This window comes from Zonotrichia leucophrys, chromosome 7 (genome assembly GCF_028769735.1).
Source record: "Zonotrichia leucophrys gambelii isolate GWCS_2022_RI chromosome 7, RI_Zleu_2.0, whole genome shotgun sequence".
NCBI classification, from domain to species: Eukaryota; Metazoa; Chordata; class Aves; order Passeriformes; family Passerellidae; genus Zonotrichia; species Zonotrichia leucophrys.
In genome coordinates, this window is record NC_088177.1 from 13,579,505 (window position 1) to 13,604,598 (window position 25,094).

Here is a 25,094-nt window from a genome sequence, read left to right on the forward strand (position 1 = left end):
GACTTGATTTATTATTTTATAATATATATTACATTAAAACTATACTAAAAGAATAAAAGAAAAGGTTTCATCAGAAGGCAAGCTAAGAATAGAAAAAGAAAGAATGATAACAAAGGCTTGTGGTTCACCTCTGTGTCCGAGCCAGCTGGCTGTGATTGGCCATTAATTACAAACAACCACATGAGACCAATCACAGATCCAGCTGTTGCATTCCACAGCAGCAGATAATAAATGTTTACTCAATCAATTTTGTTCCTGAGGCCTCTCTGCTTCTCAGGAGAAAAAATCCTAAAGAAAGGATTTTTCGTAAAAGATATCTGCGACACAAGAGGTACTTTAAATTATGCAAAAATTACTTGAGCAGTCCTTATGTTATGTGTAGATATAAAAGATGTTTTTTCTTCACAAAGGAAATGTTACCCAGTATCTGATTATCCTTCTTAAATTTTAGAGGGGAAAAAAGTGCTGAAACCTCAGTGGAAAGTGTAGGTTCAAAGCATAACTCCATTCAATTTATGCAGCCAAGTGTTATACATTAATAAGACTTTGTGATAAAAGAAAACACTACAGAACTTTACCCAACTTATTGAAATTAAGTAGCTATTACTTTAGTTGCAGGAAAATCTGCAGTGATTTTCCTGCAAGTTATCTCCTTTAAGACAAATGGGGGCAGTGGGATCAAGAATTGAGCTTTAGGTGTCTGTCAGCAGCTCACCTGGGGACCTGCTTCCTCAAAATTTGGGAAGCTCCTACCAAATCCAGGTGCAGGTTTTGCAGCACAAACCAGGCTCTGGTGCTGCTTTTGCAGAGTGGTGAAATGGGAAATGATCCTGAAAGATGAAATATTTGGAGTGATGAGACTGAGCTGTTCTCCTGCCTTATTCTGGGCGTGATCGATGACTTTGCTGATCTCTGTGCCTGAGTTAAGGCAGGACAACATGAAAGGGGCCAGGGGGGTTGCAGCCCATTCTAAGAGATCTCAAATCAGACTTAAATTCTGCTGAATTGTGCTTTTTGCTGTAACTGGAGGGCATTTTAATTTGTGTATATTTGTGTTAGAGCTAGTCTATAAGTTCTGATCAGGCGCTGTCTAAGCTTGCTAACTGGATGAATTCCCCGAGCCTTTTTTGAGTCTCTCTGTGACTGTGTAGTGGCATCCTGAGCAAGCAGACAAGAAACAGTTTTGGGGGATGACATTTTGATGAATGGATTCAAGACTTTCATGAAGGATGAGTCACTTTGGTGGCATTGAGAGAGAGAGAGTTCCAACAATAAATCCAAAATGTGTGGAGAGAAAAAAGTGCTGCCTTTGTAAAGCTTTCCTAAGCATCATCTAGGGCAATTTTTGCTAAAAAAGGGAGAGTATATGGAAGGAAAAAACAAGTGTCTTTCAGTTTTTTTGGTTTTGGTTTTTTTTTTTCCTATTCCTGCCCAGAGGCACTGCAGCATTTTGATAAAAAATCTTGAAGCAGGAATGTGGGAATGTTAAGGCAGAAGTAAGAATTTGAGCCCAGCCTACTTTAAGGGATGTTGTGAAGACTGGGAACAGGTATCTAAAACATCTGCATTTCTATGGGAGATAACTAACCTCTGGAGAAAACAGCCAAAGTTTTGGTAGGATAGAAGGAAATGTCATGATTTGCCTCTGTGTTTCTATAGCTATTTGTAGGAAATGAAGTACATAAAGAGATATTAACCCAAATTTGTGAAAAGGTTTTCCTCTGTTCTTCGCTAAAAATGCCCATAAAACTTTCAATAAAGAAAAAGATTGTGCAGATGACAAAAATAAAAATACATCTACTTTGGTGAATCAGCCAGGAAAACAGGGAGATCACTCCCAGGGTGCTCCTGCTAAATTAAAGACCAGCAAAGACACCTGTTTCAATTCAATAGTGTAAAATCTAGTTGCAAAACCAGAGAATCTGGGTCTGTAAATACTTATTAACTGTGGAGTGCTGTAGCAGTGGTGCTTGAGGATGGTGAGAGGTTTGTTTGCAGGGCTGGGAGTTCTTACAATAAGATTCTTTCTTTTCCTTCCCTTGTCTTTGCAGGAAGAGAGGGCAAGGGTTTCACAGCTCTCATCCATGGTTCTCACTTGCTGAGTACTTTGTTTCTTTGAGTTTGCTGCAGGGAAAGAGAGGGAGGCACTTTTTAAACTTTTGTAAACATACAGTTACGTTGACCTTGAGATGATAAAGCTTCTGCTCTTATTTTCCATTTTCTGTGGCAATGCTTTATCCAGAAATACCTTCACATGGAGTATAGACATTTTAAATCTGTCTTCTGCTGAGATGTACAGAAGGTCCACCTAGTTAATTGCCCCTGTTATTTATGTGTGCCAGATAGATGGCTTTTTATGGGCTATTTTTTCTTCTTTTCATCAAACCTTGAGCTTGTGGCAGTTCAGATTTCAGAGTTCAGAGCTGTAGGTAGTGCCCTGTGCTGTCTTCCTTGCAAATTGGAACCGGTATGATGCAAGCAGATGGATTTCTATCCTTGCTGTTGTTGTTGCAAAGAAAAGGAACAACAGGTTAATGTCAGTTTTCCTCAGGAATTGCTTTCTGCCTTTAGGACTGAGATTTGGGCACGTTTCCGTTGGGTAATGAGCTTTACGTTATTAGTTAATTATTGTTTTTCTTAATTTCCTGGTGATTCTTAATCAAGAGCAAATTATCTCCTGATAGGTTAATATCTGACTGAGGTAGAGAAATATTGCAGTGAATTCCTTCTGGGTTGTGTTGAAACAGAAAGCTGGACCTGCTGTAGCCATCATCAGCTCTGCCCTGTGTCCCTCAAGGCTGGGGTACCCCGCCAAAAACCTTCTGCACTTATGGGGGTGGAAGAAACACCCCCAGCATGCAGAGCCAGCAATTTGTTAGTTTAGCTTCAACAAAAGTCCTAACAGCCTCACAGAAAGAATTATTATTAGGCCAATTATGATCATACAGGCACTTACAGTCCAGATCATCTAATTATAAGGGCTCATTGCTGATAATGATACAGATATAATAAGCTCTCTAGTGTCTGATTCTTTTCTGGTGTTAATGGTCCTCCTGAAGAAGAAAAGGGAGGTGTCGTTACAAGTTGTCAGCAATGTGAGTTCTTCATGTGGGGGAGTGTGGTGTTGGTCCCCTCTGTGTCAGGAAGAAGTTGAAGTTAATGTTGATGGTTTCTTTCTCCTCACTCAGGTCTATTTGGGGATATTTTAATGTGTTTACTTGCACAAATGCATGTTCCACTTAGTTGCTGTTTATCCAGTGCTTCATGATAATTGCCAGAAAGTAAAATTTGCTATCTATAATAATTTTACTTATGTTGGAGGCTATTTCACAGAATCTCAGATTGGGTGAGGTTGGAAAGGAGCACAGTGGGTCCATCTGGTCCGACCTCCCTGCCCAGGCAGGGTCATCCCAGACCACGTGGCACAGGTCTGGTTGAGCAGCCCCAGCTCCTTCAGCCTCACCTCAGGAGAGATGTTCCAGTCCCTCCATCATCTCTGTCACCCCTCACTGGACCTGCTCCAGGAGATCCGTGTCTGACTTGTCTGAGGAGCCCAGAAATGGACGGAGCACTCTGCATGTGGCCTCACCGTGGCTTCATTTCCTTTTTATGCCTGAACTCACTTTTATCCATATTTTAAACTTGCATTCCCGTAGCAAGCAGCAGTGTGGCATTAGTGTGTTGTTTATAGCTCTGGGACCCTGCTGCCATCCTGTTCCTTCCACACTCAAGGCCCCTGCTGTGAACTTGTGCTGGTCCTTTTGGGAGTCTCTGTCACAGGCTGTTACAGCCCTGCTTTCCCCCAGCAGCCTCCAAGCTGTGCTTTACTGATAATTAAAGGAACACTTTATTAACATAGCGTGGTGGTGCACACATCCCTGCTCTGCAGTCGCTAACATTTCACTCTGCAGAAGCACTGGGGCAGTAAAAGACACGCATAAATACAGACTTGCTGGCCCAACATATTTTTTTTTAATATTTTTTTTTCATGGTAATGTCAGTGGTGTTTTTACAGAGTTGCTTTCCAACACACTTCATCTGCATCACTGAAACTGCAAACATATAAAATCCTGACATTAATTGATCTTGCCTTGCAAGATGCAGACTTTAAATTTAAGATTTTATTTTCTGTAATCTGGTGTTTCCCTCCAAGGACTCTGTGTGTATTACAGGTTGGCTTAAGGATAACTAAGATTTTCTCTGTGTCACTTTGCTATGGCTGAGATGTGTCAAAATTTGCAGAGGCTCATTCTTGTCTCAGTTTCCATTGGTCAGATTTATGTTCTTTGAGGAAGTTTGTCATGGTCCTGGGATAATGGTGGTAAGGACCAGATCCTGCTGCTGCTGAGGAGCAATTTGTGAGCACAGGCTTTGAATGGCTCAGTGATCCAACATAAAATTGGTCTGATAAAGGGATTGTGATTTAGCTCTGACATAAAGAACTAAAATAAAGAGCTCACTTTGGGGAAATTCATGTGTCTCCTTCAGCCCATCAGTTATTAGTGTATCCTTTAAGGGTTGTGGGAAGTAACCTTTAGAAGACCTCACTGTAAATATTATTTCCTCATTTTTTGGTCACTGTGCACATTGTGGAGATTAGAAAGATTTAAGATTTGGTAGGTTCATTTCAGTCTCTGTGGCAGACTTTCCTAAAATGTCAGTGACCAAAGGGGCTGAAAGTAGAAAACACAGACTCAAAATGTCTGCTATCAATTTTTAATTTGCTTGTGGAAAGGGTATTGTGTCCTCCTGCAGCCAGGAATGGAGTAAGAGTCAGGATGGCAGCAGGATCCTGCAGAGATTTTCAGTGCTGCAGACACAGTGACCACTCTGGAAGGCTGATCAATGCCAGTGGACACTGGTAGGTGCTGGAGGGCACTGCAGTGAAGAGCTGTTGGATGGAGTCTCAAAGAACTCAGAGGTGCCAAGTGCATTATTCATGCAGAAAACAGCAGAGTGGCTGCTCCAAAATGAGCAAAAAGCAGCTTTAGCAGCTGAGCCATCCAATCTTGCGTGCTGATGGGAGTATCCATTTTGCAACCTAATCCCACTGCAGAGCCATTCTAAAGGGAAATCCAATTTTCCCTCTCCAAAGAGGTGTAGAGGTGACCTTCCTCTGAGAGGACTTCTTGGTGAAGAAGTGGCTGCTCCTGTGAAATGGCTTAAGGAATATGAATGCTGATCAGACAGGGATTTTTTGCATTAGCTCAGAGCTCCCTGGATAGACTTGAGAAGAAATGTTGGGGAGCTGTCAGTATTTATGCATAGAAAATTGTAACTGGCCAGAAAAAAAAAAGTACAAATCATTATTTCTCATTCAGTGACTGGTGAATGAGATATCAGGAAGATATCTTGAAGCAGTGGCTCCTTGAATCAATATTTTGGTTGCAGTAAAGTCAAATTAGAAAAGATGGGATGTGCAGTGCTCAGATTATTCTGGATGCATAAACTTTGCTGCTGGAGTGAAAGGAATAGTGGTGGGTCATTTTACCAGATCATTGGGATGGTGGGACCAGGGAATGGCACCTGATGTCTGAAATGGTCCAGGCTGGTTTGTCCCTCCACAGCTGAAGAGGAGCTGTGGCTGCCCAGGGCACCCCACACTTGCAGCCACCTGGGGAGAGGTGGAGTTAAGCCCTTTTCTCTAACTGTGCTAGGAATAATAATTTCTTGTCAGAATTTACAACATTGCATATGTTTTTGGTTTGTTTTTTGGGTTTTTTTAATTAGAATCCTAAATGGCAGGAGAACGGGAGGTAACTGGGAAGTGAACCTTATAGAAATGGTGTGTACCAATCTTGTATTTGATCTTTGTGAATAAGGAAGCTTTCTTAAGTGTTGCTGGAAACTTTCATGGTGAATTTGAAACCTCTTCTCCCCATGAGCTCAGCAGGAGTTTCCCCATTGACTTCAAGAGAAGTATAATCAGGCCTAGAATTATTAAAATAAATACTTTTAAACTACAGACTCTGTAACCACTTTCCAGATGTAGAAAGCCTGTGTCAGCTTCATGCTCTTTTCATTATCTGGTAAAATTATTTTGATAGGTGAGATGCTAATTCTGTACTTCTCTGTTGTTTCCTTTGTGTGTCCTTAATATTTATGGAATATTCAGCTGATTTCTGCTGAAGCTAACAAAAAAATACCCTGCAGTTTGCAGTAAGCCCAGGCTGCTGTTACACACGTGGTCAGGAGCTATCACAGTGAAATATTCAGTGTGCAAGGCTCAGCAGTTCTGCAGGCTTAAAACAATGTTTTTGCACAATGGCAGCACTGCAGCCATTAAGTCAACTTCAGAGAAGCACAGTTATGTTAAAACAAAAGCAGCAGAGGTGTTAATTTGTGCTTCATAACCTGTTATTTGTCAGAGTGCTATCTGCATCCTGCAGCAGGGGATGCTGGAGAGGAGCAGAAAGGCACAGGCACCAGAAGGGTGTCAAACCAAAGGAGGCTCCTTGTGCTGGGAAGAGCATTAATCATCCCATAATGAAGTATGTGTTTGTTTCTGGCAGATAATTTGGGAGAGAAAAGAAAAAGAGCTAAGAAATTTCTTTTTCCTTCTATTGCTCCCTTGTACATCTTTTGCAGTTACATAATCAGGAGTAATTAGTGAGATATTCATCAAGGATAACTAGCTTTCATGTATCTTACAGGTGCAACTGTGAAAAATATTTAATGTTCTGATTTTCCCTATGATTCTGAAGCAGTAATGTTTTCATTAGGTTTTGCTTTTCATTTTAAGCTCAAGAGTAATTTATTTTTTCCCCATAAAGTTAGGTAGGAAAATCTAACTTGAGACACTCTACAAGATGCTTCAACACAAGTGTGTAATCTCACAACCTAATTATGTTTCATGAAAAATTAATTTCAGTCTTTATATTAGAAAATTAGAAAGGATCAATATGCATTTTCAGTTGTATAACGTAATGCATATATTTTGTATTTATTGGTAGGTTTTAAATGGAAGAGCTGTCTCAACAGTTCTCTTTTGCAGACTGCACAACAAAGTGTACTACTGTGTATCCTACAAGTGTGCTCATGAGTAGCTTAGAGTAGTTTGAGAAAATTTGCATCACATCAATTCATTTGAAGTCAGTGAAAAATCTTCTGAGTCATGAAGAATCTCATTTTCTTATCAGGGCCATGATGGATGAGTAAAGCAACACCAACATTTCTTCCCTCTGAATTCATCCCTAGTCTGGGATCATGCTCATGACATCTTTTTGCTAGAAAAAGAGCAGTTTCACATCTGCTGAATCAACCTTTTGAACTCCAAGGACTTGCTGTTTTTAAATCCAGCATACAACCAAGTGTGTGTTAGATTTCTTCTAATATTAAAGGACCATCAGCAGGGAATGGCTGCAATCTGTGGTAGAAATATGAGGGGAAAAGGATTATTCACAGCTTGCATGTTATTTGTTGTCATCTGGAGGGCTTATTATCTTATCATTTACAATGTGGTTCTGTTGCAAAGTTGTGAGTTCTTGGTATTTAGGAAAAGTTTTAAATTTTGCAGCTCAACATGAGTTGCAAACAGGCAGAGGCAGGCAGAATCAGCTGCTGACTTGGGACAAACTGAAAGTTTGCTAAGTCAGCAATAGATTAATTTTATTTTTAAAAGGCCTCTGAAAAGCCAAGTGAATGGTCCTTACACTGATAGTGTGAGAAGGTGACTCCTGCACAGAAATCCTACAAATGGTGTTTGGGAAGGAGTTGAGACAGGATCAGGTAAATGGGGCTTTCCACGTTTAATTCTGGAATTTCTGCAGGGCTGGAGATGCCCCAGACCCTTGTGGTGACATCTCTTTGTGCCACCCCCTGGCAGGAAACTTTCCCTTGTTAAAAACATCCATAAAAACTGTTAAAAACATCCCCTTGTCTCTTTCAGGAATCCCTCACAGCAATTAATTCCATGGTGGCAGTACGACAAAGAAGGAAAAAAGTCCATTATTTTCTGTCTTAGCTTACTTCTTTTTAATTTCTCTTTTCTGTGGAAATAACGTGCCTTGTGTAGGGAAGGCCTGCAGCACTAATGGGGCAAATTCTTTGGGTATTACAGTATTGTTTTCTTGGAGCTTGAATTTTTCCTGTAATCTTTGATGGGAGAATAATGATGAAAGAGATAATTATAATATAATAATAATAATAATAAAATATAATAAATAAATATGAATAATAATAATAATAATAATAATAATAATAATAATAATAATATTGCTATGAAAAGTATGTAGAATTGAAGACCAGAACACAAGGGAGATGCTGCCCTGTTGTGCTGTGTGAAGGGGTCTCTCCAGCTGCAGAACAGTAAAATATTTCTATTATTTCCATTCTTTCACACATGCTCTCACATATGCTCTCATATATATTATACATTATATATATAATGTATAATATTATACATTATATATATAAAATGTATATTATATATACATTATATATGTGTATATATACATATATATACATATAATGTGTATATATATTATATATATGCTCTCACAAACTACTGAAGGCAGAAGAAAATATGTGCATTTTACATCTTAGTAAGCAATGTTTTCTGCTTTAAATGGCATATTTCGTTCCCCATTTGAGCGTTTACAGGTGTTACATGAGCTGTGTTCTAGTCAGTTATTATTTATAATTGATTAGGCTCGATCCTCTTTGTGAGAGGCACTAATCTGGTTTGGTGTGACAAGTGTTTATCTGATGAGTTCTTGTCACTCTGTTTGCCACACCACAATTCCTATGAAGCAGCAGCATCCCATTTCTGCTCGCAGGGGGTTACAGGGGAACATACACAGCTTCTAGAATCATCACTGGAAGCTAAGCAACACTCATATTAGTACTGATTATATATCATAGAGTTTTTTTAAAAAAACACAAATTGAACACAAGCAAAAAAAAAATTTATTAAATATATGTTTTGTATCATGTACAGATTGAGAGGGGAGAGATTTTTTTTCTTTTAATAAATCCAAATGCCAATTTTGTCTCAGTTCCACCACACTGCTGAACTCCCAACCCGTGTTTAGGTAATTAGGAAAGTTTTGAGGGGCAGGAAGGAGCTGCAGTGGAGTTCCAGCTCCTTTTAGGGTGCAAGTGGAGCTTTAGAAAGGACAAGACCTGGGGAAGCTCCTGCTGGACTTGGGATGCACATGCAGCACTGAATATCCCATGTCTTTGTGATCCCAGCCTGTTGTTGGCTGCGCAGGTGGAGAAGGAGGGGGCTTGGCCTTTTATTTTGATGAGTTATTTTTAAAAGCTAAACCCACATAAATTAATGATTTAGTGACTGCTGGGAATGCAGTCATTTTTCCTGATAAAGTGAGAAGGCAGTAAAGCATCAAAATTTGATGTCATGGCTGTTAAATTCTGTAATTTTATACTTCCATTGATCAGAAAATGAATTTATGGCTACGTATTTTCAGCATTGTAAAAGTCCACATAATTTAATTGTTAATCTAAGGTCAAAAGTGAATTAGCATAATAATATCTGAACTGCACTGCCCTAAAATCCCCTGACAGACATCTTTCTGACTCCTGCTATTATAAAAACTGTTCCCATTGGTTCTTAACCCCGTTAAAGTTGTTCCTGGATAAGCTTTGCAAGGTTGGTTTATGAGAGCCTGTTTGAATAAGCAGGCCTTAGATGGTGCCTCTGTGCTGGTGGGATGGCTGTTTTTGCTGTGAGATATTAGCACCACAGAGAGAGCCTGTATCAATCCTGATGCTCGTAAACTTCAGTCTCATAAACTTTTTCTTTGTTAAAAATCTCACTGCTTTTCTTCAGAGTCAGTTCTGACGTTAAGTAATATGTTCAAAGTTACAAAATTATTATGTATATTTTTTATATATAAAAGTCTGATTTTTTTTCTTTCCCTTCATTTTATCACCTTAATGCCCTAATATTAATGTACATTGGGTTTCACTATTCAGCCTTTATGTGCTTTTGCTGTCCTGGGTCTATTTATTAATTAATACCTTTCTCTGTGTTTTGGAGGTCCATTACTTTAAAGGATTATTGCTACTATGTTTAAATCTTGAGTTTAAATTTTAAAAAAAGCCAATAGCCAGTTTTTAGGGGGGCATAAGGCTTGTAATAATGATATAAAAAGTGCTTTTAATGCCATAATTTGTCTTTGATTTTGAGAGAATTTGATCTAGAGGGTGATTTCAGGCACCTGGCTTTGGCAGCAGAATGTGGGCTTGTGGCTTCTCTATTCTAACATGCCAGGGAGAATTAGGAAATTCATAACTAGGAAATCCAGCATTAGGAAACTTTTTTGAAAAGCAGTGTGCTGAAATGAACTGTCTAATGTGGTAAATGGGGAAGACAGGGTGAAGTGAAGGGGTCCTCTTGGAAATCCTCTTAGGATTCCCTTGATTTTTCTTACATTTGCCTTCCTTGAGAAGTGCAGCCACACCGGCATTTGGAGCTCCTATGGCCACCTCATGGATAGTTTGATCCATGCACAGGTACACAGGATTCTGTAAAATTCTTGCTTTGCATCTGGACTGAGGAGCCTCAGCTCATCACAATGTACCAGGTGTGCGTTAAGATCCCTGGCTGAGCCTTTTAGAAATAGCTGGAATATTTCTGCTTCAGGCCCTGTGTTACAGTTAGATTTGCTAAAATAATCCAGCTGCTGCCCCAGGGAAGGCAGCCCAGCTGCAGGAGCACATTACAAGGTGGAGAATCAGGGTCAGGCTTCCCATCCCTTCAGGCTGGGCAGAGTCATTTGCAAACCGAGGGCTCCGTGCTCTGCACCTCCGACGTGGCAATGCACAGCATCAGGATAATGATGAAGGGATTCAGGTCTCCTGGAGAAATGTCATTTAATTATTCATTGTGCACTGCTGGTTGAACTCTGCTGGCTGGGTCACACACGTTTCTGAGCTGCTTTGTAAGCAGGGGAAAAGGCAGGAGGGAATTCAAGGCAGTGTCCCTGGCTGTTAATTATTGGCCTACTGATCCATGGAAAAATCCAAGCATAACAGGCATTAAACTGCTATTGAAGTTAGCATTAGTGACCTGCTCTGCCATATGCAAAGGCAGAAAAATGATAAGGAAAAGGTGGTTTATAGGAACAAGTCACACCTGTTTTTCTATTGCTGCTATTTACTTTGAACAACTTTAGGGGGATCCCTCTGATAGTAAGAATGCATGGACTAATGGTCTGATTGGGTAATATATATTTTCATTTGCAAATGAAAATTTGCAGCTAAGGGCAGCAAAAATGCAGTGCCAGCAATCCTGAGCATGTCTGAGTGCAGTAAGGGAATGCGAGTGATGATAGTTCATCACATGGCTAAAAGAACAAAATAGCTACAGTATCAAAAAAAGAAAAAATGGAGGGGATGCAGTTACTCATTTAGGTGATCTTTTATTTAAAGGAAATAGCATTTTTTTTTGGAACACCAGGTGCACGTCTTGTGGTTTAGAACTAGGAGGAATTCCACTTAGACATGAATAAAGACCTCAGGAGTTGCCAAGGTATAATCTTTGCAGATTGTTAAAGCACTCCATGAAAGACTGAGATACCAGTTGTGAGAAGAAAAGAAACAAAGCCCAAAGAGCAGTTTTGTGTGCAGGAAAGAGAGGGTGTAACTGCCAGGAGGTCTGGCAGAAGGGGAGCTCTTGGTTCTCCATGTTATAAATAAGAAGCTTGACTAGGCCAATATTCAAGCAGCAATCAATTTATTAATTAATATGGTAAAGTATGAGCTTATCTCATCCAGAAGAGAAGAGCAGGCAAAGGCTGAGCACACAAAACTTGTGCCACACCTACTTGCAGCCATCCAAGGAGAAGAATTTAATTTCTTTAAAACTGAGAGCAGGCATGGAGTGCTGCTAACTTAGCAGTGAGACTAAAGGGTTCAGAATCTGGTCAGACTCAAATCAGTAATTATAATCATCCCAGTAATTACAGAAAAGTACTGCAGCTGGGAGGTGATTATGGATTTGTATACACCTCAGCTTCTCCTTTTCAAGCATGTGAGACAGTGCCCTATTATCTTCCTTTTGTTCTCTTACTTCTCACTTACTTCTTTCTTTAGCACTTGAGAGGAAAAAAACCCTGAAAAAATATTGAGCTCCACAAAATGCAATTAAATCCTCTCTTTAAGTGCCAAAGGCTGGAGGTGAGGAGGGGAAGGAGCAAATTTCATCTCTTCTCTTGTGTTTTGAGTACTCAGAAGTTTCCTATGAAATGAAGCACTTGAGGTTTCATGAGTGGCTGGTGGGAGGCAGGGTCACCATCATGCTGTCTAGGAAAACAGGGGAGCACAAGGGTAAGATGTGTTCAACAAAGATGCTCCACGCTTCAAGTACTCTTTTTCTGGGAAAAACAGATATCCTATATATAGTTTTGAGTGTACTTATAACCTTACAATGTATTAGGACAATAAAATCAAATTTTTATCAGTAGAAAATTTTGATATTTAGAAAATATAAATGGTGGAAGATGTGATTACGTTTCAGATTATTTTTCTCTACCTATCAAGAATATCCAGGCATCTGGAAAAGAATCTGCAAAACTTGGAAATAGAGTGGCAGTCATTTTTTCTGCAAGTTTGTTTTCTCTGCATGTTTCTCCATATATATTCCTGGCATTGAATGGACTGCCCAAGTAGTGTTAGCACCACCCAAAATGGCAAAGACTAATTCAGTATGTGACTGACTCCTGAAATATCTCAAGATATGGATGATCCTTATGGGTTGTTGTGACAGTGTTCACAGGGGTTTTAGGATGAGGGAAGAGACAAGGATCTGACTCCATGTTTTAGAAGACTTGATTTATTATTTTATGATTTATATTATATTAAAACTATACTAAAAGAATAGAAAAAAGGATTTCATCAGAAGGCTTGCTAAGAATAGAAAAAGAAAGAATGATAAAAAAGGTTTGTATCTCACTCAGAGTCCAAGCCAGCTCACTGTTGGCCGTTAATTAGAAACAGCCACATGAGACCAATCACAGATCCACCTGTTGCATTCCACAGCAGCAGATAATCAATGTTTACATTTTGTTCCTGAGCCCTCTCAGCTTCTCAGGAGGAAAAATCCTAAGGAAGAGATTTTTCAGAAAATATGTCTGTGACAGGTTGGCCCCATAAGGATGATGGAATCCAGCTGCCTGCCCCTTGCAGAACCACCTAAAACTAAGCCATGTGTCACCTAGAGCCAGCTGGTATGTGTGAGGTATTTTTCTGTGAATAGGGGAAAGAAAAGTTCACAAAAAGGGTGAAATGAAAAGAGTTGAGAAGGAGCAGGAGGACGCTGCTGACAGGGTTTTGCAAACTCTTTTCCTTAAGATTTTTTTCTCTAATAATGCCTGGGATGGCAGGACAGGAGCTCTCAGGAGCTCTGCAGGTGTTGGCATGGTGATAACAGGGGTAGAGGGACCATGGTGAGCTGAAGGGAAGAGCTTGGAGAGCTTCCACAGAGCAGCAGTGACAAGTGCCATGCCCAGCATCTTGGGCAGAAAAATTCCAGATTTATTGTCGTCTGGGGATCAACAGGCTTTTGAGAGGCTTTGCAGAAAAATACCTGGGTTGGTCTTGTTTTTTTATTGATATCTCAAAAATCTGTGGGGAATGTTTTGGGGAGAAATCATGAACAAAATTCTGGGTGAACTTTGCCTCATCCTACTGAGGCTGATCTATAATATCACAAAAGCTACAGTAAAATTTGCTAGGCTGTCTCTAGCCTGGCTAACCTGTCTCTAGCACCTCTAGGTATTTTGGTTATTCCCTTGAAATCCTTAAATCTGTTGAATGGTTGGGTTCAGAATAATTCATGCTGTGGGCACTTACCAGCAAGTAAGAGCCATGAAAATGTTTCTCATCCCAGGGGTTTTTATGTGCATTTATGTGGCTGTTTCTTGCAGAGGCTGAAGGAGCTGAAGCAGAGGGAGTTTGCTCGAAATGTAGCATCTAAGTCACGAAAAGATGAAAGAAAACAGGAGAAAGCCCTTCAACGTTTGCACAAGCTAGCTGAGCTAAGGAAAGAGAGAACCTGGTAAGTCCATAGCTGCTCAAAGAGCAAAAATACTCTTAAATAAACCCTCCACTGTTTGCTGGTGCTGTGGGATGCAGGAGCCCCTTGGCTGTAACACCACACACGGGTTTTGAGGGTGTTTTGGAAGCATTCTGTGCTTAGTATTTGATTCACACTGTGTGCAGGAATGAATGTTTAACACTGCTTTTTCAGCTGAGCTGAAATGACACATATTTTTAGTTTAAAAAAAGATGTGTTTCATATATATTTCATAAAACCAGGCACTTTGGTTGAAAGCTGAGTGAACTAGGTCATGCATTTGCAGGCTGACACTACTTCATTGATGAGGTGAGGAACACAGTCTGTCTCTCTAGGATGTAACAGATCTCTGCGATTTAGTTTTCAAAATGCTCGCCTGGGAAAGCATCCAGAAACCTAGCTTTAGATCTCAATAGCCAGATTTTTTATATTAAAAGGTAAATGCTTCTTTTTCCCCTGCTCAGCAGTGTTTACCTCCCTCTGCAAAAGCGACTCCTTGCTGCTTGTGCATTTTTAGTATTGTTTCTAGGCAAGGTGTTGAAATTAGAGTTGAGCTTGCTTGTTGTGACTGAATTCTCAAAAGTATGACACAGTTCTGACACTGATAAGCCACTGAAGATATATGTACTTGTCACAGTGTAATCCCTGGAGAAGAAAAGACAGAAAAAATATAGATGTTCATGGCAATGTTTTCTCTTTATTCAGCCTTCCCCCCCACCCCAAGATGAACAAACAGAGAAGTCCAACCAAACTGCAGCTCCTGTTCAGAAATATTCTCTTTGTCCCTAGTTTGGATGATGGGCAGTGTCCTGAAACAAAATCTGAATGAGCAGGTGGATGAACATGAATGTTGTGGGGTCTGCTTGACAGGAGAAACACAACACCTAACTTTTTAATATTCCTGTGATAACTCATGTGGAGACTCTTTCTCCTCCATGAGTGTTTTAACTGTTCATGTTTTATACTAGAGTCTATCAGATATCATGCCCCCTAAACATGATCCAAAACTTGCATTTTGCATATTGCATTAGAAAGAGGAAAGAATAATTGCTATTTTCCTTTTTCCATGCTAGTGAAGCACAGATTTTGCAAGGCTTTGTTGTTTCTGTGTTATTTGTTGCTTTTTTTTTAATATCCTTTTGCTAGTTCCTGAAGAATTTTTTTTCTGAGCCTAATTTATCTATCTCATAATTGCTATTTGCTACCACTTTGCATCCTAGAGGTGCATCCTTAGAGGTGTGACGTGGACAGACACACAGGATTTTTTAAACTGGCATTTTCTAGGCTGGTTTCATGGAAGTCACCATTTTATTCTGTGAAAGAAAGGATTTCTGTGTGGGTTTAATATATATTTCAAATTTATAAAGAACTGGGCAAGGCAGGAATTCTCATGAGGAATTGCTTTCTCATAAAACCTCTACCTTAATTTCTAGACCTGACAGGGTAAAGACGTTATTCCTCATCTCAGCACTTCTTGGGGTCTTAAATGACTCTTGAAAGTGTTACCAGTGACTCATCAGTGAGTATTGCTCTGCACTGTAACACAGAGTGATTTGACTAAAACAAACAAACAAATGGTTTTAATGTAGGTCCATTACTCCTAGTGCTGAGCAGCTTCTGTGGATCCTGGAAAATTGTCAGCTTAAACACTTTTTCCTCCTCTCTTTGCTTCCTATTAAGTCAAATAGAACAGATGGGAAGAGGACATGAAATGAAGAACAGAAGTAGACAGTGATAAATTTTTTTCTCAAGAGGGATGAATCACTTACTTTACTTCTGCCAGCTGAAATCCTCTCCCCAGTTTTATTTCTCCATGAAAGAAATTGCTGAGGGTGGCGATGGCTGGGTCTGTGCACACAAATAGGATGGGAGCTGCTGGGGGATTGCCTGTGGGCAGAGCAGCAGTCTCTGGAATGATGGCTACGTGGGAAGTGCTCCATGAAGCACCCTCTGCTTTAATGTATTTTGTAGCATGAAGGAATGTAAAACTGCAGTGTGTAGTAATAGTGTTGTAACCACGGTGGTCTGCTGGGAGGAGAAGCAAGATTTTTGTGGAGACAGACAGTTTCTTCTTTGGCCAGCCAATTTGTCTAGGAAAAGTTAACTACTTTGTAGGAATGTTAGTCCTTCAGCTGATAACTTCACATGAAGGAGCTGGGAGCATAATATTTACTCATTTTTTACTACTAGCCAACTGATCTTTATTATAAGAGATGGCATTTTTTTGTACTGCAGAGTCTTCCTCTTTCCTTAAAAAGCTCCCTTAAACACCCATGTAACACCATGTTTCTGTCAGCAGCTCTCTGAACATTATTGACCCAAAGTTTTATTTTCCTTCCTAGTGCTCCTGGGAGCGGGCCTATGTTCAAATCCACCACGGTGACCGTGCGAGATGACTGCAGTGATGTCCCCAAAAGTGCTGCCACAGATTCTGCCCAGAGCCAGGACTTCAGCTGCACGCTGATGCACGATGCACAGAACTGCAAGGACATGGCTTCTGTTATTTCTCCCTCTCCTGGAGATGCAGGAGGTCAGCAATCCGACCCTAACAAATGCGGGGATCAGCTTCAAGGAGCTCAAGGACACAGAGTTGGGTTCTCCTTTGCTTTTCCCAAGAAAGCAGCAGTCAAACTGGAGTCTTCAGCTGCTGTTTTCTATGAGTTTAATGAGGAAGCCTCCATGGAGCATGGATTTAGCAGGAGGAGTAGGTTTGTTCCAGGAACGTGCAGCCTTCAGTCTCCTTCGGCAGCAGCAGAAATAGCCGTGTGCCCTGAGGAGAAACACAACTGCTCTCACCCACTGGTGGAGAAATGCACGGACACAGCAGAGGCTCCTGAAGCTCAGGAGCTGTCCAGTGAAGGGAGCAGGGTGCTGGAGAGCCCAGCCTTGCCTCCTGCCATGCCCCACTCAAAGCAGCTGGTGTCCCCAGACACGGATGGCCACGGTGTGGGTGTGAGTGTGGCCGAGTTAGGGGACCAAAGGGTGGCCCTGGCTGCAGACAGTGCCCAGGTCCTGCCCCTGTCCCCAGAGGTGCAGGCAGACAGAGCTCCTGAGCAGGAACTGGTGGAGGAGTGCTCCTCTCTGCAGGATGCTGCAGAGGAAAACTGTAATGATGGGAACAGGGATGCACCTGCAACTGAAACTGAAATAAAAACTCTGGGGGCCGATGCAGCAGCTCCAGCACCATCTGAAGAAGGTAGTGAAGCCCCAAAGGGCAAACCAGATGTATACAAAAGACCCTGTCAGCCCTTTGTTCCTGTACTCAGCAAATATGGATCAAATGTTCTTCAGTGGCCATCAGAAATGTTAATTTACACAAGTACAGACCCATCAATTTCTTATAGCTGTAATCCTTTATATTTTGATTTTAAGTCATCAAGACCAAGTGAAAGCCAAGAAAAGCCCAAGCATCAACCCAACATACCTCATTTGCACCATAAAACTGAATCTGATCATATCTTAGTCTCAGATTTTACAAAAAGACCGACTTCAGAGTGTGGTGATTATGAAGTAGAAGTGAATAAAAACGTGTGCAACTATACAATACCCCTGTTAAGTGATGTTTCCCTCTTCAGAAATTGTGACCTTGCAAAAAATCAAAACAAAGTGTCCTTGGATGAGTCATTCAGGATTAGAAAAATAGAAAAGTATCACATATCTCATAACCCCTTACGACAAAACACTGTGATAGATGAGAAATACAACAAAGTCTGGATCAAAGAAGGCCATGAAAAATGGCTTCACAAAAGCAGAAAACGGAAAAGGAGAAGAAAATTATGTCACTGTCATTATCATCACTGTGGAGACACAACAGTAGCAGAAATGGAGATGTCTCCAGTAACTGAAAAAGAAGTTGCTTACAGAGATGAAAATAAATATCAGCACCTCCAAAACAATGCAGAGAAGTGCAGGCACGATGCAGGAAATATCTGGTTTACTGCAGGCGAGGTGCAGCAGCCACAGCCAAAATTTGGCATTGACAGTGGTCCTAAGAGAGTCGTGTCTGCCTCAGATCACATTCACTGGGACAGAGGCTGGTGTGACTTTTGGAGTGCAAAAGGCAGCGCCCATCACCACCATGGCTGTAAGGGAGCACACAGGAAGAGCAAAGGCAGCTCCCGGAGGCAGGCCAAGCAGCTGAGCTCCAGGAGGCACAGCCTAAGGCACTCCAAAACGTGCTGCAGATGGAAAGTCAGGAGGCCGAGCTGTAGCCCAGAGCATAAATGTTTGGGACAGTGCAGTGAGGAGAAGGGGCCGAGCCAAACCCAGCCCACAAAGAGGGGTTACAGTGTTCTGACAGAAGAGCCCGAGAAGCCGCACCGCAAGCGGAGGCAGCACACCTATTCCTACTCCTCTTCCTCAGATGAAAGCTCCTGTGGACAGGCATTATCAGCAGAGGAATACCTAAGGCAAGGACATGCTTTAGGTGCCCACCACAGGGCAAAAGGGAAACGCAGGAAAAGGAAGGCGAGGATCCATCATGTTTTCCTCGACAGGAACGCAAAAAGTGAGACCTCTGAATCTTCCAAAGAAAATTCTGCCAGTTCTACAGTAAATATTGTGGGGGAGTTACCGACTCAAGACAATCTAGGGGGAACTAATGCAGCTCCCAGGGATGATGATGCAAAAGACAGGGATGAAACAATGGAGCTGGAGGAGAGCAAGGCACCTATGGAAAGTGCAGATCTGCAGGTAGTGGAAGATGATAAAGCGACGGCGTGCTCAGTGATGGAGAGTGCACCAGCCACGCTTCCCGATGGCGCCATCACAACTTCTGCTGCTCCTGCTGCCCCCCAGCACAGTGCTCCAGCGACTGCTGTCAAACAGGGTGCTCCCCAAGAGGGAAAGAAAAAGGAAAACGTCAACAGCCGCGAAAACCCAGCTCGTTACAAAGTTCCCGTCCCTAACAGACACTTGGAACAAACTCCTCCCAAATCCTATCTTTGCCATTACGAGCTGGCCGACTCTCTCCCGCACGAGAAGATGGGCGAGGTGGCCGGCGAATGGCTGCAGTGCAATCCTGGCATATTCAGCAGCCCCCCTCCCTTGCCATTCAAAGAAGCACACCTCAACACCCACACCTTCCTAACCACCGAGCAGCTCATAGCCCCCTTCCCCCTGCCCGACCAGGCCCTGCTCTTCCCTCCCGACAGCCCGGAGAAGTTCAAGGAGCTCCCCTCGGAGGCCTACCCTCAGCAGATGGTGCCGCAGAACGTGCTGTCGGCCAAGGTGAAGTTCGCCCTGGCCCCACCAGCCCTGCCACCGCTGCCACCGCCGCCGCTGCGCTCCAGCTCGGTGACCACCATCCACCACACGGTGCTGCAGCATCACGCCGGGGTGCTCAAGGTGCTGCAGCCGCACCAGCAGTTCCTGTCGCAGGTGCCGGCCCTGTCCAGAGCGCAGCCCTTGGCCCAGCTGGCCGTGTCCCCGGCAGGCCAGGCCGCGCTGGTGGCACCGCCGCCGCTGCCGCTGCTGCCGCCCGCCGTGCTGCCGCCCGCGCCGCTGCCCTTCCCGCCGCTGCCGCACCCCGCCGGCTTCCCCTCCCTGCTGGCCCCGCACCCCGCCGTCATCCCCCTGCAGCCGCTCTTCTAGGACACACGGAAAAACAAAAATAAGGGGAAAAAAAAGGCCTTCATCCAAACTGCTGTTTCTTAAACTGGTTAAAATTCCTTGCTCCTCGGGAAGCATTTACTGTAAGTATATGGATGCAAGAAACATTGAGACCTACACTATTGCTAAAGCACTGAATAGTCCGATACTAATTACGAACTATATATATATGTGAAAATCATGTCTTAGAATATGTATAATGTATATAAAATATATTTATAGTTCTATAACTTATGTTGTAAAGTATTCACTTTTTCGTTTTTTTATCTTTGTGTATTTGCACCTATTTAATGTTTAGACAAAGCTGATGCACTATGTTTTGTACTATGTTCTCTGAAACTGTAAATCTAGTGACAAACTATCTCTTGCAATAAATTTTTGTTAACTACTTAAGCATATCAAAAATCTTTCATTATAAGCCTCATGGATGTTGTTCTTCCATGTCCTCCTGCAGCTGGATAGCATCCTCTGCCCCTGCTATGCTGGGATAACCAGGTTTCCTACACGCCAGTGATTTATCAGGGAGGCTCAGAGGCCAATACCTCGAGGGCAGCTGTCTCACCAAGCCAGAGAGAAAGGGTAATAGATGTGTTTGTGTTAGCAGCTTGATGTCACCGTGACAAATTTTGCCCACTTGTACTGTGTGCACACACTGCTGACTGGTGGAGCTGATCCCCACTATACCAAACCACAGAAAGGCAATGTAACAAACATAATGCTGGTGCTGGAAGGGGAAGAAAGGCCAATATTGACAGCAGCTTGGCTTGGAGGGAATGTTGCTTGTAGTGGAAGGGTAGAGCCTTGGTTCCACCCAGCAGAGAGAGGTCCTTGCTGCTGGGCACCGTGTGAAGGCAGCAAGAACACAGCAGCAGGTAGGGGACATCAGGAAACCCACCATGGTTTGATACAAATTCTTAGCAGCAGGAAGGGGACATCAGGAAACCCACCAGGGTTTGATACAAATTCTTACCTCACTTCACCCCCCCCCCACCCTTCTTCCGGCAGCATTTCACTAAAGATAATAGAATACCACAGCGTAGAGATTAATTGAAGTAATAATGTACTGCCATTGTTTCTAACTGTGTTTCAGAGACTTCTCCCTACCTCTGCAGCCTTTTCATTGCTGTCAGACCTCACCCAGCTTTAGCTGGTGCAATCTCCTCATTTGCTTTTAGCATGAGGTGTATCAGAGCCATGCCTGCGACAGTCCAGAATAAAAGCAGAAGTCATTCTGAGGTAGAGCCATCCCTTTGAGTTAAAATGAAGTGTTATCATGTGAGTGAAGCCAAGGATTTGCAGCATGAAGGTTAGTGCTAGAAGTAGGCCCTCCATAAGAAAAGGTAGGTAGGCTCTCCCCATTAATTACTTCTTTTCACCTTTTTATATACTATAATAAAAATCATATAAAGTCGAACTGGAAGAATAGTGAATTTTAAGCATTATTAATAGACACTGCATATTAATAGCTACAGGCATAAAGTAATGCTATATCTTACAACATATATATCTGAATCTTATTTTCTGCATCGATAGCATTAGGAGTTACCTGTATGGATATTGCAAGAACTTACCTGTACGGATATTGCAAGTTTTAGTATAATATCACATCAAAACTGTGGCAAACAATATCTTGCCACTGTGATTACAGTCACCTGCTCAAGGGACGTGATCTTCCCATGTGGTGTGGTCACAAAGGGCTAATTTATGTGTTAAAAAGCAAAAAGTTGCCAAGGAAGAGCAGATGAGCAGCCAGGTTCTGGAGAGTGCCCGTATCCCCCACCTGAGGCTGCAGCAGGGAGTGGGAGTGGGGAGCATCCCCCCTGTGATGCCAGAGGGAAGGTATGTTTTCTCTAGCTCTAACTTCCGGTGGGTGCCCGTTTCTATTCATGTGGTACCTGAGAAATACAGGACTAAGTGACTTTATACTGCTTTATTTCCAGAGGCTGCTGCAGAAGGTGTTTGTCTCCCCTCTACACCCTCTGCGGCCGGGCAGGGGAATCTCCTTTGGAGGCGGGAGGGTTGTCCTGGGTGATTTGGGTCCCTTGGGTGACTTGTCCTGGCTCTTGCCCTTCTGATCTCCCATCAAAGACAAAACCCATCTCATCATAGAGAAAAAAAGAAAAAAGAATCCACATAGGACTAATACGGTTGCACGTTCTGGCAGAGTAAAGATAGCCAATTTAAAATTTTCAGTTGCAATGTTCATTGAAAAATCCCATCTGTGAACTTGGAGGTCCACATTTTTTTCCCCCAAAATGTTCCAACGCCTTCGAATTCTTCTTTTTTCCTTCCAATTTAAATTATTTTAGGTTGTTAAACAGTTTTAAGACATTGCACAATTCTTTATTATCTACTGTAATTGCTGTTCAATAGTGTATAAACTATTTAAAATATAAGACTAATAACCATAAAATGTAATAATTTTCTAAGATGGTATTGCCTTTAATGCTAGAACTGTTTGTATATGTGACTTCATATGTAAAAGCAAAAGCAGTATAAAAATAAATAAGTTAAGTTTCAAATTGAACACACTAAATTAAATTACCTAATGAAATATTCTTTTGAGTTTCTGGTTTATTATTAAATACATAATTCCTAGTAAGTTATGTAAGGGTAGTTCTTCTTTTGTATCTTTTATCTGGTATTTCAGATTAAATGTGTATTTTTATTCCATAAATTGGTAGTTTAATTTAGAAACAAAGAACTATTGCAAGTGCTAAGTAATTGAATTTTTATAATCCTAAATAAATTCTACCCAATTCCTTAAATGTAATAATTTACTTCTGAATTTAAAAATTTGCACAGATCTAGTGTGTTTAAGTTTAAGTGTGTCTAAGCTGAATTTACTGTGTAAGCAGTAAAAGTGTTGCTCCCAAAGGGCAAGAATTAGACCTTGGGACAGAGCACTGTGTGAGGTTAGAGAATTTGTGATTTCCCAGAGCAGCTCTGCAGAGAAACTCCTGAAAAGGCACTATGTTCCACAGAGAGGAGAAGAAAACCTTTATTTTGGTCCTTAGAAAGTTGCAGCCTGCCCAGACTGACCTTCCTGGGGACATTCCATTTCTCAGGTAACCTGAGCCATGAAATAATAATGGTCCAGAGGAGCTCTTGGGCATTAAGGAATGCTCAGAGGGACATTTTGGATAACTGGGCTCTTGTCTTGTGTCTGTAAGTGCACAGAATTTTTTTAATGTTGACAATATATGCAAAGAATGGGGCTGGTAATTTGGTTTCCTTCACAATCTGGAAGCTGCACGAGTTAATTGCTGGGGAGAAATCAAGTTTCGGATTCTACACAAATGGGCAATGGGTTGTGGCCCACTGAAAAACTGCAGGTCACAGTCTTTGGTAAAATAAACAATTTGTATGGAGGATCACTGAGTGAGAATGGTTTTACCTTTCAGTTTAATCAAACAACAACCAAATGGTCATGAAGCAATGTCTTCTTTACCTGTCGTGTTAACTTTTTATTAGCTTGACAATTTTTTGCACTTGTAAGAGTCCTTTTAGGTATGGTATTGGAACAAAGCTTTCCAAAGCTATTGGAACATCCAATTCTCTTTATTCCTGTACATGATGATGTGCTGCTAATACAACAGATCACATGGCTATAATTCTTCTGACAAGTTTCTTTTCTGCAACTGTGCTTTTCTCTCAAAATAACTGTTTTCCGTTATGGTAATATTTACTTGATATGCTGCAGTTAAAATACAGCTTTAAATGTATTTGTTCAGGTTCTTCCTTGGTGTAAATTTATGTACAGCCTCTGGCTTTGGTTTGTAACCACCAAAAATCACTTGTGCTGCAATGCCAAGGGTTTTGTTAACTCCCCCAGATTAAGGCAATACATTATGACCACGTGAATGTATTTTGAAGACAGTTCCTTGTTTGTAAGTAAGGTGGTAAATTTTAATCTGATATGGGTGTTTTGCTGCGGTGCTCAGAGTGTACATGTTCTAAACTCCATACATTCATTTTCTGCTCTCCAATTACTGTGCATTGCCCAAAGGCTTGTGTATGTGCAGCAGTGCACACATTTATGCCATGTGCCTACCAGTTGTAAAATATTACAGCTCTATATTAACTCTCTTTATTGAAAGTAAAGACATTTTTACTGTATAAAGATCATTGGATATTTTTAAATTAACATGACTGACTATCTCAATGTGTATGTTATTTCATAGATCACTTTAATTTAGTATTTGCAGCAGGCATGGTTTTGTATGTTATGTTCTCCCTTCTCCTCTTTACTTCAGGAACTATATAAAGTTTTCTATTTTTCTCTGTGACTAAGATTATCAGAGTTTATGAGAACTTGCCTATTTATGAAAATTAACCAGGCTAATTTATTACTTTCATCTGCAATAATTAGTGTACCAACTTTACAGATTATAAGACATCTTATTTTTTGCTTCAAGCTTCTGTTTTATATTATGGGTATTTATAAAAGGTTATAAGGGAGAATTTCTACCCTGAGTCTAAATTTTGACCAGTTAGTGAATTTTTGAAATCAATGGAATCCAAGGAAGATTTTCCATTAGTGTTACTGAGGATTTATTTTGACTGGAGCATGAGGCCTCTTTATTTATTAAAACTGCCTAATACTTGCTGCTTTCAGGTAAATAATAATTTCATGAGGTGTGATGAGGAGCACAGTCTGGTAAAGAAAAATGAATCCATTTTTAATCAGTCTTCTACCTCCTTTGTTGCCAGGCTGTTTATATAATTAATGACTATAAAGTTATATCTTTAAAATTTCTGTTCTGTATCATCAGTGTTTTGAAACATGGGCATGAACGTGTTTCTAGTCTAGTTTCTACATGTTCTTCTAGTCTAATACCAAAGAGAAAAACAGTTCATTGGAATATTTATTTCTCTACCTGTACAGGCTCACTTAGACATTTTAATAAGTAGAACTACATTAATACAATATGCAGGTGGCATAATGCATCAGTAATCTTTATTTTTGCTGGGATAAGATCAAAATGTGCAAATCCATGTAGAGAAAAGCACTAGCAAGCTTCACATGTGAACCCATGATGAATACAGTATTATTTATGAGAATTAAAGATGGTTGCTCTTAAATCAGAAGTGGTGTTTGTTTGCTATGAATGAGACTTTAAAAGAGATTTTTTTTTTCCTCAAAAGAAACAGCAAACAGGAAAATAATTTTGAAAATACTTGTTTGTAAATCAGCTGGATAAAACCCGTGTACCTTTCTCATGGATGAGAAACAGCAAGTAAGTATTGGACATTCAAAATCCTACATGACATAAGGAAAAATTTTACATTTACATAAGGAAAAAAAATTTACACTTCTAGTGCAGTCTTACCTTGATTTAATCCAGTGAAACCTGCAGGAGCAATTAGGAGATTCATTTAAATGAATATATTTGCACTACTGTGAATACGGAGAAAGTGAAGCCCAGCTCGGGTCCAAATTTTT

General features: G+C 41.1%; 1 protein-coding gene across 4 annotated transcripts in view; it reads left to right on the forward strand.

The window, feature by feature from the left end:
- Positions 1-24,674, forward strand: part of ZNF804A (zinc finger protein 804A) — a 384,349-nt gene extending 359,675 nt beyond the window's left edge. For 3 of the 4 annotated variants that reach the window (XM_064718110.1, XM_064718111.1, XM_064718112.1), the window contains 2 exons: positions 13,890-14,020; positions 16,381-24,674. In XM_064718110.1, the coding sequence (XP_064574180.1) occupies positions 13,890-14,020; positions 16,381-19,630 (3,381 nt within the window). In that variant the 3' untranslated portion in view covers positions 19,631-24,674. The remainder of the gene's footprint in view (positions 1-13,889; positions 14,021-16,380) is intronic. The other variant, XM_064718109.1, reaches the window with a different exon arrangement.
- Positions 24,675-25,094: the final 420 nt, after the last annotated feature.